At 41.2% G+C, this 18,709-nt stretch overlaps 1 protein-coding gene across 2 annotated transcripts in view; it reads right to left on the reverse strand.

Moving 5' to 3' along the window:
• Nucleotides 1-17,074: 17,074 nt before the first annotated feature.
• smad2 (SMAD family member 2) overlaps nt 17,075-18,709 on the reverse strand; it is a 103,361-nt gene continuing 101,726 nt past the window's right edge. For both annotated transcript variants that reach the window (XM_048598189.1, XM_048598182.1), the window contains one exon: nt 17,075-17,342. In XM_048598189.1, coding sequence (XP_048454146.1) covers nt 17,219-17,342 — 124 coding nt within the window. In that variant the 3' untranslated portion in view covers nt 17,075-17,218. The remainder of the gene's footprint in view (nt 17,343-18,709) is intronic.

The following is an 18,709-nucleotide window of genomic DNA, read 5'->3' on the forward strand; positions in this document are numbered from 1 at the left end:
AACATGAGTTTTAAGTTACTTACAGATAGTGATAACAGCAGTGCTCGGGTGAAGGTGTTAAATTAGGTGTTAAACAATGTTAGGCAGGAACTGGAGTGTTGATTGGAGGCAACTGTTTGAGGGTAAATCCACATTGAAATACTCCCACCTGTCCAAATGGGAGTCAATAAGAGTTCAGGAGCGGCACATTCCTGGGAGAATGAAGGATAAGTATGGCAGGTTACATGAACCTTGGATGACTAGGAATGTTATGGCTTTGGTCAAAAAAAGAAAGGAAGCAGATGTAAGGTTCAGGAGGATGGAAACTGACGAAGCCTTTTAAGTATACAAGGAAAGTAGAAAAAAACTTAAACAAGGAATTAGAAGGGCTAAAAAGGCGTCATGAAAAGTTATTAGCAAAACAGGATAAAAAGCAGAATCCCAAGGCTTTTTACACATATATAAAAAGCAAGAGGGTAGCCAGGGAAAGGGTTGGCCCACTCAAGAATAAAGGAGGGAATCTATGTACGGAGTCAGAAGAGGTAGGTGAGGTCTTAAACAAATACTTATTGTTATTCACCAAAGAGAAGGAATTGGTGGAGGATGAATAGACCACACTTGGAATATTGTGTGCAGTTCTGGTCACCACACTACCAGAAGGATGTGGATGCTTTGGAGAGGATAGAGAAAGGGTTTACTAGGATGTTGTCTGGTATGGGGGATTTTAGCTATGAAGGAAGGTTGGATAGACTGGGTTTGTTTTCACTGGAATGCAGGAGGTTGAGGGGCAACCTGATAGAAGTTTACAAGATTGTAAATGGCATGGATAGAGTGGGAAGTATGAGATTTTCTCCCCAAGGTGGAGGGGTCAATTACTAGGGGACACAGTTTCAACGTGCGCAGGGTGGGGGGGGTGTAGGGAGGGGGGAGTATTAAGAGAGAGACATGTTTTTCACACAAAGGGTGGTGAGTGCCTGGAACATGCTGCCAGAGGTGGTGGGGGAAGCAGACACAATAGCAACATTCAAGAAGCACCTGGCCAAATACATGAATAGGAAGGGAATAGAGGGATACGGATCCTGTAAGTAAAGACAGTTTTATGGAAGGGCAAAGTATGTCAGCACAGACTCAGAGGGCTGAAGGGCCTGTTCCTGTGCTCTATTGTTGTTCGTATGTGCATACAAAGGAGGAGGATGACAGCCCTTCGAACCTGCTCCACCATTCAATAAGGGGTGACGCAGCAGTTCAGTGGTTAGCACGATTACCTCACAGTGCCAGGAATCTGGGTTCGATTTCAGCCTTGGGTGACTGTGCAAACTCCACACACATTCTCAGTGTTTGCATGGGTTTCCACTGGGAGCTCCAGTTTCCTCCCACAGCCCAAAGATATGCATGTTAAGTTGACTGGCTATGCTAAATTGTTTTGTGTATCCAGGGTTATGCAGGCTCAGTGGATTAGACACAGTAAATGTGGGGTCACGGGGACAGGGTGGGCTGCTCTTCAGAGGGTCAGTGCAAACTCAAATGGGCCAAATAGCTTCCACACTGTAGCGATTCTATGATTCTAAGACCGAATTGTAACCTCAAATCTACATTCCCTCACTTGCTCAACAAGAACATACCTACTTGTCCAAGTTGTTCTCATAAGACAGCCTCCACATTCCATGTATTTGTCTGGTAAACATTCTCTGAATTGCCCAGTGTAGCTACATTCTTAAATAAGCTGACACCATGCATAGTCCAACACACCCGTGCCCTGTGTAACTGAAGTATAAACTCTTGCTTTTTTATTCTATTCCCCTAATGGCAAATGATAAAACTACTTGCTTTTCTGATTACTTACTGTGCCTGCGTACGAGCCCTTTGCAATTCATGCACGCACCCCTCTATATTTGGAGTTCTGCAACCTCTGATCATTTAGATATGCTTTTTTGTTCTTCCTACCAAAATGGCTTCATATTTTCACGTTATACTTTATTTTCCACATCTTTGCCCATTCACTTTAAACTATCTAGCTATATCATCATTTTGTAGCCTCATATCCTCTCTACAATTCTTGCTTTTCTACTTGCCTTTACATGGTCAGCAAATTTGACAATCACATCTTCCATCCTTCATCCAAGTCATTTTTATAAATTACAAACAGTTGAAGTTCCAGCATCAATCTCTGTGGTGTGCCACAAATTATATCTTGCCAGCATTAAACAGAGCCATTTATGCCTCTTTCTGGTAGCCAGCCAATAATGCTAGCCCTATACCACAAACTTTTCACTTCCTCAGTAACTTTTGACACAGTACCTCATCAAATGCCTTCTGGAAATGCAAGTACAATACATTACATCCACCAGCTTCCCTTTATCCACAGCATGATATCTCCTCAAAGAACTCTAATAGATTGGCTAAACATGATTTCCCTTTAACAAAAACATGCTGATTCTACCTAACATTTTCCCTATGACAGGTCTTCTGACCTGCCACTTGATCTTACACAATTATATGTTTTTTCTCTTGGTATGATATTTTGTTTAACATTGCTAGTTAATCAAGGATGGCAGGTTCATTCCTTGGAATTCTTATTCATTGGACTGTAATTGACTGTTCCAAAATATCCCATTATATGTCTGCAATTGCAGCTTTTATTTTTAAAACCCATCCTCTAATCCAAGTTAACAATTCACTTTAGCCAGTTTCTAAAAAATTGCTACACTATTAATCCAGATACCCAAATAACATTGTGGTTCAAATCGTGCCATGGCTGATGGTGAAATTTGAATTCAATAAAAATCCTGAATTACGAGTCTAATGATAACCACAGAACTGTTTTTGTCTGGAAAGTCAATCTAGTGACAAGGAAAGCCCAGGATTAGGCTTGCTGTGGTGGTGGTGGTTGCTGCAGCGTCAGCAACGTGTGTGTTGGGGTGGGGGGGAGGTGTGGCAAGGAGACATGGGTCATCTTATGGGTTGAATAGCTTTGTGATGGCATGGTTGACATAGCATTAATGGCCAACTCTCAAAGTAAGGTATATAAACAGGGACAGGAGGGGAGGAAAGAGCAAGTCACACCTAGGTGAAAAACCAGGGAGCTCCCCTACAATCAGCCCAAGAGAAGAACCAAGACTGCTTGAACTGAGACCATCAAAAACCACCACAAAAGACAACAGGGCAACTGGTATGTGGGAGTATGCTGTCTTTACTCCTCCATTCTGCAGAACTGCTCTGGAATGAGTAAAGCTCTCTCATCTGTCACAGGTCCTCCAATTTCTCTGCCTAATTAACTCGTGTACCGTATCTCAACTGCTGCCTCTCATTAAAATTTATATAAATTATTGACTGCCCTATTCAGTAACTGTAATCATTAACCCCCCAAATGTCAACATTCATCGCTTCTAAATGCCCTGTATCCTTCAAGATGCAGATACTAATCCATGTCAGCCTGCAGTCTGTAATGGCTACCAAGTCATATTTATGCATTTCTATCTGCACTGTCCATTCATCTGCCTTGTTTTGAACACTACATATATTCCAATTTAGACTCTTAGTTTCATCCTTTTACTCTTTGTAAATTCTAGTCTTACCTGTTAGTTTTCTGACTGGTTCTCTCCCTCCCACTTCATTTCAGTTTGCATATTAAAACTTTTGATTTAACACATCTCCCCAGACTTTATGCCTTGCCCCCACCATTTTAATTTAAAATTGTGTCTACTTCCCTTGTTGTACAGTTGGCAAAAACATCCCAGGATGTTCAAATGGAGATTATCCCATCAGTACAGATCCCATGTTCTCCAATCCTGATAATTAGTGCCCTGTGAAGTAGAACCTAGTTCTCCCACATTGTACTTTGCGCCACGTTTACAAGTCTTTCTAATCTGATTTGCCCTCTGTCAATTGCAGGTGGCTCAGATAATAATGCAGTGATCATGACCTTTGAAGTTTTGCTTAATTTGATGCTTAACTCCTCATACCAACTTCATTCTCCTGCCCATGGTCTTTGGTACATACATGAACCATGACCACTAGATTCTCTTTGCTAACAGCTAAGCAGATAATCTGAACCCTGGCACCAAGCAGCTTGAAGACTGTATCGGCGCCACCTCGTGCTCCCACGAGGAGCTCAAACAGTTCATCCACTTCACCAACACATTCCACCCCAACCTTAAGTTCACCTGGACCATCTCTGATTCCTCTCTCTCCTTCCTGACCTCTGTTTCCATCTCTGGCAACCACCTGGACACCAATATCCATTTCAAGCCTACCGGCTCCCACAGCTACCTAGAATACACCTCCTCCCACCCACCTTCCTGCAAAAATGCCATCCCTTATTCCCAATTCCTTCGCCTCCGCTGCATCTGCTCCCAGGATGAGGCATTCCACTCCCGAACATCTCAGATGTCCTCGTTTTTCAAGGACCGCAACTTCTCCCACGCAGTGGTCAAGAATGCCCTCGACCGTGTCTCCTGCGTTTCCTGCAACTCATCCCTCACACCCCCTCCCCACAACAACGAAAGCAGAATCCCCCTCATCCTCACGTACCACCCCACCAACCTCCAGATCGAAGGCATCATCTTCCAACACTTCCGCCATCTGCAAGCTGACCCTACCAGACATTTTTCCCTCCCCACCCTTATCTGCTTTCCGGAGGGACCACTCTCTCCGGGACTCCCTTGTCCGCTCCACACTCCCCTCCAACCCCACCACACCTGGCACTTTTCCCTGCAACTGCAGGAAGTGCTACACCTGCCCCTACACCTCCCCCCTTATCCCCCTCCCAGGCCCCAAGAAGACCTTCCACATCAAGCAGATGTTCACCTGCACATCTGCTAATGTGGTATACTGCATCCGCTGTTCCCGTTGGGGCCTCCTCTACATCAGGGAAACCAAGCAGAGGCTTGAGGACCGCTTTGCGGAACACCTACGCTCGGTTTGCAACAACTGCACCTCCCAGTCGCGAACCATTTCCACTCCCCCTCCCACTCCTTAGACGACATGTCCATCCTGGGCCTCCTGCAGTGCCATAATGATGCCACCCGAAGGTTGCAGGAACAGCGACTCATATTCTGCTTGGGAACCCTGCAGCTCAATGGTATCAATGTGGACTTCACAAGCTTCAAGATCTCCCCTCCCGCTACCGCATCCCAAAACCAGCCCAGCTCATCCCCGCCTCCCTAACCTGTCCTTCTTCCCACCTCCTACCTACTAACCTCATCCCGCCCCCTTGACCTGTCCGTCCTTCCTAGACCAACCTATCCCCTCCCTAACTCCCCACCGACACTCACCTTTACTGGCTCCATCCCCGCCTCTTTGACCTGTCTGTCTCCTCTCCACCTATCTTCTCCTCTATCCATCTTCTATCTGCCTCCCCCTCATCTCCCTATTTATTTCAGAACCCCCTTCCCCTCCCCTATTTCTGAAGAAGGGTCTAGGCCCGAAACGTCAGCTTTCCTGCTCCTCTGATGCTGCTTGGCCTGCTGTGTTCATCCAGCTCTACACCTTGTCAACTCAGATTCTCCAGCATCTGACTATCTCTAGGCAACAAAGTCATCTGGACTCAAGCTCTTTGTGTGAGAATGGTGTCACTCACTAAACTGTACCCTACCCCACAAGTACATTCCTGGACCACAGTGCTATAGTCAGTTAGCTCGTTCACAATTTATCCCTGCCACTCATTCAAACAAGCAGAAAGAAACACTATCCTGTTTCAACTGCAAAAGCTGAGGCTCCTATGCTACTGTCCTCTAGGTCCCCTTACCTGCCACACTGACCAAATCAGATGACTCAACCCTAAGGAAATGTGACTGCTTCCCAGTACAGAGAATCCAGCAGACTTTCCCCCTCCCTGCTAAGTCGTAGTGTCTTTCATTCAGCCTCCAGCTTAAATCAAGCAACAGCTGCTCAAATTTCAAAACAAAAAACTTAAGATGTGTTTGCTCTGTACCAAACTGGCATCCCAAGAATTTTCACGTGCTGCAACTGTGATACATGATCCGATCTGCCATCTTTAATGTATTCTCCAAAAATGATTTTATTCAATTTTATATTTAGTTATGTCTTTACATTTTATTAACCTTACCACCAGTTGCTATACAATGGTGAACTTCAGGAATAGAATAGATTTTAATTACATACCAAATATTCAGCTACAGGAGAGGAAGCTGGTTAAGAACCAATTCCTGAGGATGAACATTTAATGAGAGCAAAAGCAACACAACATCTTGAACATCTTTCATTTTCTCCCTTAATCACTTAACTCTGACAGTTTATTGATGGATGTACATGCTCAGACAAATGGCCTAACACAAAATGATGATCTAGTTTCTACTGATTCTTAACTAAGCTTCTCTTTCACTAAAAGCTTTGCTGTTTAAGGCCAGCAACTGCAGAACTTGAAATGTAGATTTCAGTTTAAGCCAATTACAAACAGAATTGGATTTGGGCACCTATACCTCATGAACAAATAAAAATATAAAACCTCAACTATCCTATGCTACAACTGCATGCATTCAGTCCCCTTCATTGTAGTATATTGCTTCTGGATTCAAGACATTCTTGATTTGCAGGAAATTCTCTTGTGCATTCCAACTTCTGCATTTCTACCTTCCCATTAATCTTATTGTTCACATATAAACTAAAGATACCTTTCCCCAACACCCATCTCAACATCTTTGCAGTGGAAATTAGGTCACACCTGTTCAAAAATCTATATTGGATCAAATGTAATGCAAAATGATATCTCAATTTATTTCATTTATGTTTTAACGTCCTCTTAGGCAGCCCCTCAGCATCAAGGATGAATTGCTTTGGAGTCCAAAATGAATGTACAACCCTGACTTTGCAATGTAGAGCTTTGAAGGGCTGGCTAGATAGATTGCTTGAAAATTAATGCACACACTCGAATGCCTGGAGTTCACTTCTGTATTTTCCCATCCGATTGGTGCCTTACAAGTGAACCTTCTCCATCTTGGTTGCTCATAAACCAGGCCTCCATGAAATGTTTGGCTTTGTCAAGAATGCTTTGAGGGTCCCTCTATAATGTGTTGTCCATCCAAGAGTCTCCTTCAGAGATGGAGTTCTAAGTAGAGCAGTTACTTTACAAGTCTGTTGTTGGTTATATGAATGACACGATCTGTTCAGTGGAATAAAAAAATGGCTGCAGAAACTTAGCAGGTCTAGCAGCATCTGTGGAGAAAGTGTTAATGTTTTGAGTCAAATATGATCATTACTGGAGATAGTAGGAACTGCCAATGCTGGAGTGTGAGATAACAAGTTGTAGAGCTGGATAAACACAGCAGGCCAGGTAGCAGAAGAGCAGGAAAGCTGACATTAACCCTAACCCTTTCCCTCCCCCATATCCGAAGGAGGGTCCGGACCCAAAATGTCAGCTTTCCTGCTCCCCTGATGCTGCCTGGCCTGCTGTGATCATTACTGGAGTTCTTTGGGATACTGTCTTTCATTCAGATGCTACTAGGCATGCTGCATTTCTCCAGCACTTGTTTTCAGATTTCCCAGAATTTGCAGAATTTTGCTTTTACCTGTCCAATGGAGTTAGTTTTGAAAGATTAGAGTCTTGCTGCAATTTGAGAAAGGATGCTTTGTTGATCACATTTCTTGCCACTGGATTTGAAGGATCTTACAAAGACACTGTTGGTGGTACCTCCAAAGCTTTGGAGAGAGGTACATGTTACAGGTGCCCAGATCCCTAAAGCATATAAGTGCAGGTATCATCAAAACTCTAAATTAGGTGGTTTGAGACCCTGATCCTCTAGTATTCTTTTTCTGTCAGCTGTAAGTTAAGTTTGCACATTGGAAGCATAGGCAAATATCATCTTGAGGGATATGGGAAATTGTCTGGATTGACAAGATTCTGGACAATGATCTTAATTTTGTTATGGGAATTGGTTGGAAGACCTTAGTAATTAAGATGAGGAGGAATTTCTTCAGCGAAAGGATGGTGAATCTGTGGAACTGATTGCAGCAGATGGCTGTGGAGGTCAAGTAATGGAGTGCATTTAAAGCGGAGATAGGTTCTTGATTAGTAAAGGGATCAAGGGTTACAGGGAGAAGGCAAGAGAATGGGGTTGAGATACCTATCAGCCACGATCAAGTGGTATAGCAGACTTGATGGGCCAAATGGCCTAATTCTGCTCCTCAGTCTTATGGTCTATGCAGATAACACTCAAATGATCGTAGAAATAAAATTATTTAGAAAGATGCTTTATGCAAATCGAGAGACCAAAACAGAAATCGTGTTCAAGAAAACAAAAGGATTGGTAAGGAAAATAAGTTTGAATCGTGGGCAGAACAGGAAACATATTTCCATGGCTCTTTATGCCTGGGCATCAGGAGTATCCTTTTAAGTACACTCTGCCCATGATAGCCTGAATCTACTTTGCAATTCACATCCTTTAATTAGTTCACTTATTCAGGAAAGATCAGTGTCTCAGTAGGGCTTCACAAACATCAATAAAGTGTATAAACACAGCAATTGCCAAAACCAAAAGACCAGCAAGCTATTAGACTGGCTCCTAGTGTCAACATGCTGCCTGCTTGCTACCCAAAGTGACCGTATTTTTCTAGTCAATCTCTGGCAAACTAAATGTAGATAAGAACCAGAATTATAGATGATCATCCTTTTCCTGTACTTTGCATCCAAGTGTAACCTAGGCACAAAGAAATGTAAAAGTTATTTCCTTGTTAGATTGCGAAGTCAAACGTGAAAAAAAAATCCATATTCTCCTTGCCTACTGCCACTCCCCACCTCTCCTTTTTCATTTTACAAACTTCTGTGGAGAAAAATGCCTTCCTATCGAACTTTGCAGAAAAATATCTTTTTATACCAGTTTCACATTAGTGTGGGTGGTTGGATACGCAGAGCGCATTTACAGTGCCAGTGCCATTTTCTAGTTGCATAACCTGGTGACTCACTTCAGCTTCCTGCTGTATCTTTGAGCTGAAATAGATTTAAACACACCCCACAATTAACCACCAACTCCAAATGGTCCAAATTAAAAAAGTAATCGCCTTATTCTGGAAGGACAAGTTGACTTTGTTATGACTCCAGTGGGAAGAACACGCTAGAAATGGAGCTCCACAATTCCACATGCTGTACGAAAAGTGTAAATATCTTATTCAAATTACTAAACACAATAATTGTTTCACTTCATTATTGTTAACTAGAACAAAAAAAAAAGATTTTCATCAGGCTTTTCATTGAACTCAAAATAACATGTTTAATAAGGGAAACTATTCTTCAAACAAGTGGCAAACTGGTTATCAACTAAGCTACATACAAATTAAACAATATCCCCTTAATCCCAAACACACACACTTGCGCAAAACACGGCCAAATGACATAATAACTCTGCAGAGTCATGGGGGTGGAAGAGGAGGAGGAAAAATTAGGCAAAGAGTAAAACAAAATAACATCCCTCTAGGGACAAATTCAGATGACAAAAAAGTGCTGACATCAGTTCCTTCGAGTTCCTGTCAATGAGATTAGATTTCTGACAGTTGCAGAATGGAAAATCTTCAGACTGGGTTTCAGATTTTTCTGAAAAAAAGTGTCCTGATATTTGAAACTTTCAGGTTGCGAGGTTGTTGACTTGCTCGCCGAGCTGGCTTGTTCTCGTTCAGACGTTTTGTCACCATGCTAGGTGACATCATCAGTGGATCCTCCGATGAAGCGATGTTGTTCTATTCCAAGACAAGGTGCAGGGCTGGATGAACACAGCAGGCCAAGCAGCATCATAGGAGCAGAAAGGCTGACGTTTTGGGATGAAGGGTCTAGGCCTGCTGTGTTCATCCAGCCCTGCACCTTGTGGTCTCGGATTCTCCAGCATCTGCAGTTCCTACTATCCTTGTTCTATTCCACTTGGAATTTATACTGTCTGGTCCGTTATGGTGAGTAGTATCATTTCTGGTTTTGATCTGTATGCGTTTGTATATGGGGTCCAATTCTATTGGTTTGTTGATTGCATTATGGGTGGAGAACCATGCCTCTAGGAATTCCCATGCGTGTCTAAGTTTGGCTTGGGCTACAATGATTACCTTATCCCAGTTAAACTGATGGCCTTCATTGTCCGAGCGTACCGATATTAAGGAAAGTTTGTCACGCCGCTTTGCTGCTAGCTGATTTTCATGTAGTCTGATGGCTAGTTTCCTTCCTGTCTGTCCAGTATAATGTTTGTGGCCGTCGTTGCATGGTATTTTGTAAACCATGTTCGTTCTGCATGTTGTGGGAATGGGGTCTTTAATCCTGGAGTGTTTGTCATAAAGTGGCTGTGGGCTACCATGATTTCTAGTGGTCTTAGGAGTCTTGTGGTTAGTTCCGATAGGTTCTTGATTAGGGCAGTGTGGCCGGTGTGTTAGGGCATACTGTGTCCTCCTGTTGTTGTCAGTCCTGTACGCATCTGTGGATGAAGTTGCAGGGATATCAGTTTATAGCGAGGTGCTCTTCCTTTTTCCTGCATAGTTCTGGAGTGTTTTAGGATGTTCTGTCCCGTTTAAGTAGTGTCCTAATGCAGCTTTGTTTGTGGACATTGGGGTGTTTGCCGTGGAAGTTGAGGATTTGATCCGTATGGGTTGCTTTTCTGTACACTGAGGTTTGGAACTCCCCATTGATCATACGCTCAACTTTAACATCCAGAAACTGAAGTTGATTGTTGTTTTCTTCTTCCCTTATGAATTTAATCCCCACAAATATGCTGTTGATGAGGTGGTGGGTCTCTTCTAATTTGTTGCATTTAATAACGACAAATGTATCGTCTACGTACCGGATCCACTGTTTAAGTTGAATGTGTGGGAGGGTGGTGTTCTAGTCTTTGCATGACTGCTTCTCAGGACTTATTGCAGATTGGTGACCCCATTGTTGTGTTTGTATACTTGACCATTAAAGATAAAGTGTGTGGTGAGGCAGAGGTCGAGGAATTTAAGTACATTGTCATGGCTGATGCAGCTGCTTGTCTGCCTTGCTGTTTCCTCTAGTAATGTGGCCACTGTTTCTTTGGCTCGTGGGATGTCAGTTGATGTGAATAAAGCTGTGATGTCAAAGGATTCCATAATCTCGTCGCTGATTTATGTTCTTGGAAATCTTTCAAGTAAGTCCTGGGTTGAGTGGATGGAATGGGGTGATCAGTCAACTGGGTGTTTCAATCTGTTGTAGGTCCTTCCTTGGCCAGTTTGTGTGAAGGTGTGCCTGGTAGGGAAACTGACTCTGGGCAGGAAGAGGAGGAGATGATGTCTGCTTTATGTACTTTAGGAAGTCCATTGAAGCAAGGGGGTGTTTGTGCCTTCTGGTTTCGTTCTTATGTAGTCCGTCTTGGTCATCTGCCCTGCATCCTTTAGTCTCTTCAGGTGTCTGGGTGATCCTATTACCTAGCTTTGGTGTTGGGTCTATCACCACCTGTCAGTAAGTGGTTGTATCTGCAAGCAATGCTTGTGCTTTCTTAACGTAGGCTGGTTTGTTCATAATGATGGTCACGTGCCCTTTGCTGGTAGGATTTTTTTTTGTCTTTGAGTTTATCTAGTGCTTTTCTCTGTGTTCAGGTTGTCCCCTTTATTCCTTCTGTGTAGTGTGGGGATTAGCTTGTTGGATGGTTTGTTGGGTTTTGTCCGCGAGTCTGTGGTCTTTTAATGTAGTCTCCAGGGCAGCCATGAAGTCTGTTGTTACAGAGATTGTAGGAACTGCCGATGCTGGAGAATCTGAGATAACAAGGGTAGAGCTGGATGAACACAGCAGGCCAAGCAGCATCAGAGGAGCATGAAAGCTGACAAAAGGTACCCAACCCGAAACGTCAGCCTTCCTGCTCCTCTGATGATGCTTGGCCTGCTGTGTTCATCCAGCTCTACACCTTGTTATCTCAGCCATGAAGTCTGTTCTGTTCGCATCTTTGTGGTTATAGTTCAGTCCCCATGATAGCAGCAAAACGGCACGATGAACTCCTCTTAATATCAGTACACTCGGACAATGAAGGCCATCAGTTTAACTGGGATAAGGTAACTATTGCAGCCCAAGCCAAAACATGGACATGCACGGGAATGCCTAGAGGCATGGTTCTCCACCCATAATGCAATCAACAAACATATAGAATTGGACCCCATATACAAACCCATACAGATCAGAACCTGAAATGACACTACTCACCATACGGACCAGACAGTGTAAATTCCAAGCGGAGCAGAACAACATCACTTCATCAGAGGCTCCACTGATGATGTCACCCAGCATTGTGACGAAACGTTTGAATGAGAACAAGCCAGCTCGGTGAGCAAGTCAACAACCTCAGCCATAACCCGAGCTACAGATCTTTGCCAAAACTTTAAACTTTCAGGTTGTTTCTAAACCTCCCTCGATGAAACAGTTTGAAAGTTTCAGTTACAATGTCTGATGTATGTTGAGAGAAACAGCGCTGCTTGTTCTTGCAAACTTCAACAGCCAACCACAGCTTCTAGGCATGTGGTGAAGAAACAGCAACTACCTCCGTTCAGAAACTGTTGCTAGACAATGACATTATAGATCCATTCAGGTTTTCTGGGTCTGTTTTCTTAATTACAGAAATATACCTCCACCCTTAACTCACAAAACACTTTGCTGGATATTGCTTTCCAAAGCGATTTCATTATAAAAATCAGCAAATACGCCACTGTCTCCTCCAACGTTAACACACAGCCATACAGTCAGAGTCATACAGCACGAAGAGACCCTTTGGTCCAACCAGTCCATGCCGAACATAACTCCAAACCAAACTAGTCCCACCTGCCTGCTCCTGGCTCATTCCCCTCCAAATCTTTCCTGTTCATATATCCATCCAAATGTCTTTTAAATATTGTAACTGTACCCACATCCATCACTTCATTAGAAAGTTCATTCCATATGCAAACCACTCTAAAAAAAAATTTGCCTCGTGTTCTATCTGGTCACCTCTCAACCTGACATTCCAGTAAAACAAAAAGATCCCTGCTTATCCAGCCTCTCTTTACAACTCAAATCTTCCCAGTAAATCTCTTCTGAGCCCTCTCCAGCTTGATAATTTCCTTCCTGTAACTGGGCAACCAGAACTCCAGAAGAAGCCGCACCAATGTCCTTTACAACCTCTACGTAACATCCCAATTCCTATACTCAAAGGACTGAGCAATGAAGGCAAGCATGCCAAACTCCTTTTAACCATACCGTGTGTTATGGAAACTTTAATGAATTACGTACCTGCACCCCTAGGTTCCTCTTTCTACAATGCCACCTAAGGCCCTACCATTAATTGTATAAGCCCTACCACCCTTTTGTTGTACCAAAATGCAATCCTCACATTTATCCAGATTGAACTCTTGCCATTTTTTAGCCCATTGACCCATTTGATCAAGATCCCTTTGTAATCTTATAAAAACTTCAATATCTACAATGCCACCAATTTTGGGGTCATCTGCAAACTTACTAACCATGCCACCTATATTCTCATCCAAATCATTTATGTAAGTGACAAGCAAAAGAGGACCCAGAACCGATCCCCGAGGAATACCGCTGATCACAGGCCTCCTGTCTGAAAAGCAACTCTCCACCATTGTCTCCTGCCGTTCAGCCAAATATGTATCCATTAGCTCACTCTGAATCCCATGTTCTAAGCAATCATGTGACAAGACCTTCATAGGCCAGTAATAGCCAAACATGCCCATATTCTAATTCTTCTAATCCATATATATACACCCACAATTTTAAGAAGTGTAGCGTTACTTATTTAGTTACATGTAGGTCTCTTTCCTTCATGCCTTCTAAGCTTTGTTCAGAGAAAACCAATGTCGTCTTGCTGATAAAACTACTTTGACTGATCCTGAACAAATGGCATAATGATCTCTTAGGCAAAGTGGTTAGTATCTGAGTGGTTAGCTAGTTTTTGCCCTTTTTAGATGTGAACTACAAAAGGCTAAGGGAACAATCAGCCAACCACTGACCTGAAATTAAAAACCAAAGGCAGGCATTTGGTCTTCTGAATGAAAGCATGCAGTTTAAAATATAAAAATTCCATTAGTATAACTATTCACTGTCCTAACCTCTCAAATTACTGAAATTATTGAAGGTTTAAAATCAGGGAACGATTTATCAAAATTTCCACAAGTTATATTAACCTCAAATCCACCTTAATTAGATGCTGCTTCTTTTCAGTGCCACATTTCCTCCCAATTTAAGGCCACTTCCACTGCAAAGGTATCCCCCATCCTTTAGCAACAGTATCTTGCACTTAAGGAAAGAGCAACAAATACCTCAAAAGCAGAAGCAGTATTATCAAAAAAAATGCAAGTCTAATCATTTCTGGGGATGGATGAAATAGGCATCATGACATTTTGTGAAGTGTTCAGACAGAATTCAGGGCACACTCCAATCATCATTAAATCATAGCTCACAATACTGCCCCACATTCACACGAAATAAAAAACAAAGAACATCAGAATTAAAACTTTATTAGTGTATTCACTTAGTCTGCATATGCAACAAGCCTGAAGATATTTTCCTTTCAAATTCACCAGTTCTACCAATACAGAATTCTACTAGTAAAACAAGCTCACAAGTAGAATGATGAAGGCTCTGCTAGTTTTCCTTTAAAAGGTCTGGCCCATTTTCTATTATTTGGTACTACTTTCTTTCATTCCCAAAACTCTATGGCAAGCAGAACTGTCTCTGATGGCCTACAAACAGCCACAGCCGCACACCTTTTGGAAGCATTAACACTTGCCATCTCAGTTCTCAAAAAATAAGCTATCACTAGTTGCACTTACAAAGTACAGCACTAGTGTAATGTAAAAGGAATAAACAAAGAAATTTAAAAAGCAATCCTGTAGCTGCCACAAAAATGATAATATGACAGACAGCTAGATCACAGAATTATTAGCAAGTTGTACATCTGTGTTCTATTTTACAAGTTACAGAGCCCCTCAAAAAGATCCCACCTGTAGCCACCCTGCCAAACAAACAGAACACATTAAAATGTATTCCCTAAGATTTTTGGGTACATGAATTTGGAGTGTTTGAGGATCATGAAGAACATGTACAGCTATCATCCAGTCATTATACTAAAATTGCAAGTGGATTGTGTCTTTTTGTGGATATTTCTTAAACATAATTCAAAAGTGAAGTCAAATCACTGCTTCAAAGAAGCAATGCTTAAATGAAAACTGCAATTCTAAAATGATTAAGACACTTCATTTATAATTTTACGCTACATTTCAGAGCTTTTTACAGCTTGGGGGAGGGAGTAGAAGAAAGTTAAAGTGTTTGTGATCAATTTCTACCTTCCTTATAGGGAATATTTAGCCTAATTGGACATTCTGCAAATAGGAGAAGTTCAATTTAAGATTAAAGATTAAAAAAGACAATTTAAATCAGTAGTAGATATTTACAAGATGCAACCATTATATTTTAAACATGATACTGCACTGGCAAAATGACTAAATGCAAAATTGACTAAAAACACTGAAGCTGCAATTCCCTCAATTGTACTCTTTCAGCCAATACTTAAAACTGGCTTAAAATATGATTCATATAAAATTGTTTCTCCTCCCCTTCCACCCCATCTTTACAGAAATGATCCTAAATCAGAGTTCAACTAAAATGGAAATGGCACAGATCTCATCCAGAGGTAGCAACTCAAATGAAGAGCATCAATTGGCATCTGTCAATAATAAACCCAAACATTTTCAATAACGTACTACTATGAAAAGGGCCCTTTCAAACAAAGCCCTAATCAACAATACTATTAACTTCAGAAATTGCTCAACAACTTGCTGAAACAATCCTTCTACTGGACCTGTTACTATCCCAGTTTCACAAATTTTCAGCACTGGGAGAGGGAACACAAATTTAGGGCAATATTAAGATTTACACAATTAACAGGCAAAGGCAAGTACAATATGGCAAACTGTTAGGTGTGAAGTGTCTTCTAGTTTACCATTAAGACTGTCAGTGCCACTCTGGACAGTGTTAGAAGCCCCGACAGATGTGAACCTTTGTCCCAAGAATTTCCCCAAATAGCGACAAAGGAAATCGCAAGCAGGGACTTCAGTAAAAGTTAAAGTTACTGTAACAGTATGCATAAGAACAGCTACAATCTCTGCTTAATACCAGGATTAGTGCGAACAGAATTTATCAGTACCATATACATTCTAAAATAAATTTAAATGAAGTATAGGCTAAAATAGCTTACAAGTTTCTCATTTATACACCATTTTGAAACAACATGATCAGAATTAGGCTGAACAGGTACCAAAAGTTAAATAAACTGCACTAAGCTGTTTAATCCAAGGTCCAACTATTTAACAATTCAATAAAATACTGTAAAATTTATAAAGTACTCATTTTTTCATGAAGTTCACTTAGATTCTTATGAGCTACATTTAGCAGAAATTTATGCTAATTTGACACTTCACCTAAACTAAAGTGAATAACATGCCAGATCGGACTACAGTTCTGTCCATTTCCCTCTGCAGACCATCCCTGAAAGTGTCTGTATAGTGAAATGCCAGCTTCAGCTACATTCATCTCTTTTAGTGGCAAATCCAAATTTACCTAACTTTGGCTGTCACAACTCAGTATTTCTCCAGCAGTAACACCACCGCCTCAATCTTTGGGAATAAAACTCATTTGCCTGCCAGTGATATTTTGTTTTTAAACGGAGAATTTATGGCAGTTTTAATCCAATGTGGAAACTAAATTCATGCTATGCTTCCCACTACCATCAACTTTTCGATTTCTCATTTTAAATTCATTATTAACTGTTATCTGCAACATGTATGAATTATATTAAATTACCCATCAGATTTTAATTACTTGAAGGCAGGAAGGCGGCTGGTGGGGGATGAGACAAGGATACAGGTTTCATTTAATGAAGAATCCCTAACTAAATGTGTGTAGAATCACAATTGAATTACTGTACATGTCATTGATGGACCTCAGGCACTCAACGTGCATTAACAATGTCATTTTACACAGCTTTCCCTTCACCCTCAGCCATAAGCTATATTCACGTGTTTAATACACTGATACTAATACATTTGTCATAATCTGGGTGTAGGGTAATAAAACTCAACAAGGTGCTTAAATTGATGAGATCAAGTGCCATTCTTTTTGATTTTGTTTTGTATTAACAAACAAAGTCTCTGGGATAACACAAGTACTAAAACAGAAAAGCTGTTTAAGTCTGTTGATTGGACTCCATCTTATGTTTAGTCCCATCTTGATACTGAAATAGGAGTATATAGTTATTTAGGACATGCTTGAACAACGGACAGAAGGGGACCCCATTTGGGTTAAAACTTTGTCAAGCCATTGCAAGGGTCCATTCAGGTGAAGTTCAATCCAACAAGGAGTGCTCGTCACAGTCTGCCGTCTAAAAGAACAAAGTTGAAGCAATTAGTGCATTGTAATGCAGGTACAATATATTACAGTTAGACTAAATTATAATAGATTTTAAAATTAACAGGGTAGGTTTGGAATAGGAAAAAGATAGTTTGTCAAGAATAAAATCTTCCTGCCCCAAAATGGCAATTGCATTTACCCTTTTAATTCAAATAATAATATCACCAATTGATTCAAAATCTTATCAGTCAGTGATAACTAACACCACTATGAACTTTATCCAGATTTATACTTGAGTGCAATATTGAGCAAGCCTTGTATTGTCACGGATGCCCACTCTTGGATAAAAGGTTAAAACCAGGAAACCTTTAATTTCTTTGGATTGGTATAACAGATCAAAGTACAATTCAAAGAAGAACAGACAGTATTCCAGTCTATTAGCCAACATTCTTGACCATCATCACTGTTGCAATTATCTGGTTATATTTTAGTTTTTCGTCAGTCATTGCAGAATATCAACTGTTTGACACATTCACGTTTCAAAATTAATGCTTTGGTTGTAAACAGCTCTGGAGAATTTGGTAGACTTACAAGTTTCATTAGAAATGAGTGTTTCTTAGCTTTATAATTGGAGGCAGTACTAAAGTAATTAGGCTGCGGTTCCCGACTTAAAGACTCACAACAAGCATGTTTTAGAAAAGGTGAAGATCTGGTGTTTGCCTCACTTAAAGTAGTTCATGAGCTTTAACTATCACAAGACAATTTATTTGCATAACTCTCAACTGTTACGGCACAGAAAAAAGCTATTCGGCACATCATGCCAGCACCAACTCTTCAAACATACATTACCCAGTGCTGGTCTCCTTTTTCACTTGCACACTGCTTCTATCCAACTAATTATCCAATGCTCTCTTGAATGCCTCAATTGAACTTGCCTCCACCTCATTTCCAAGAAGTGCATTCCATACTGTAACAAGTTTTTTTCCGTCCCTTTTGCAAATCACTAAAATCTATGCCTTGTCATTCTTGTTCTTTTTTAGCAGGAAGAGCTTCTCCCCATCTACTTCATCCAACTTGACCACAACTTTTGAAAATGTCTACCAAATCTCCTCTGTCTTCTTCCCTCCGAGAACAGTCCCCAACTTCTTCAAATCAATTCTCATAACTGAAGATTCTATTCCTGGATCAGGATTCCATTCTTGTAAATCACTTCTCATACTAAGGCATCCATAATTGTACACAGTACTGTCGCTGAGGTCCAACAAGTGTCTCATTCAAGTTCAGCATCTTCTTGCTCTTATACTCTATGCTCCTAATAATCTGAGGACAGTTAATAGAAATGAGTTACAGACGAAGGCACAGATCAGGTCAAATGAAATCAGCAGAAAATTCTTTATC

The sequence above is a fragment of the Rhincodon typus genome, chromosome 1 (assembly GCF_021869965.1).
Source record: "Rhincodon typus isolate 14 chromosome 1, sRhiTyp1.1, whole genome shotgun sequence".
NCBI lineage: Eukaryota > Metazoa > Chordata > Chondrichthyes > Orectolobiformes > Rhincodontidae > Rhincodon > Rhincodon typus.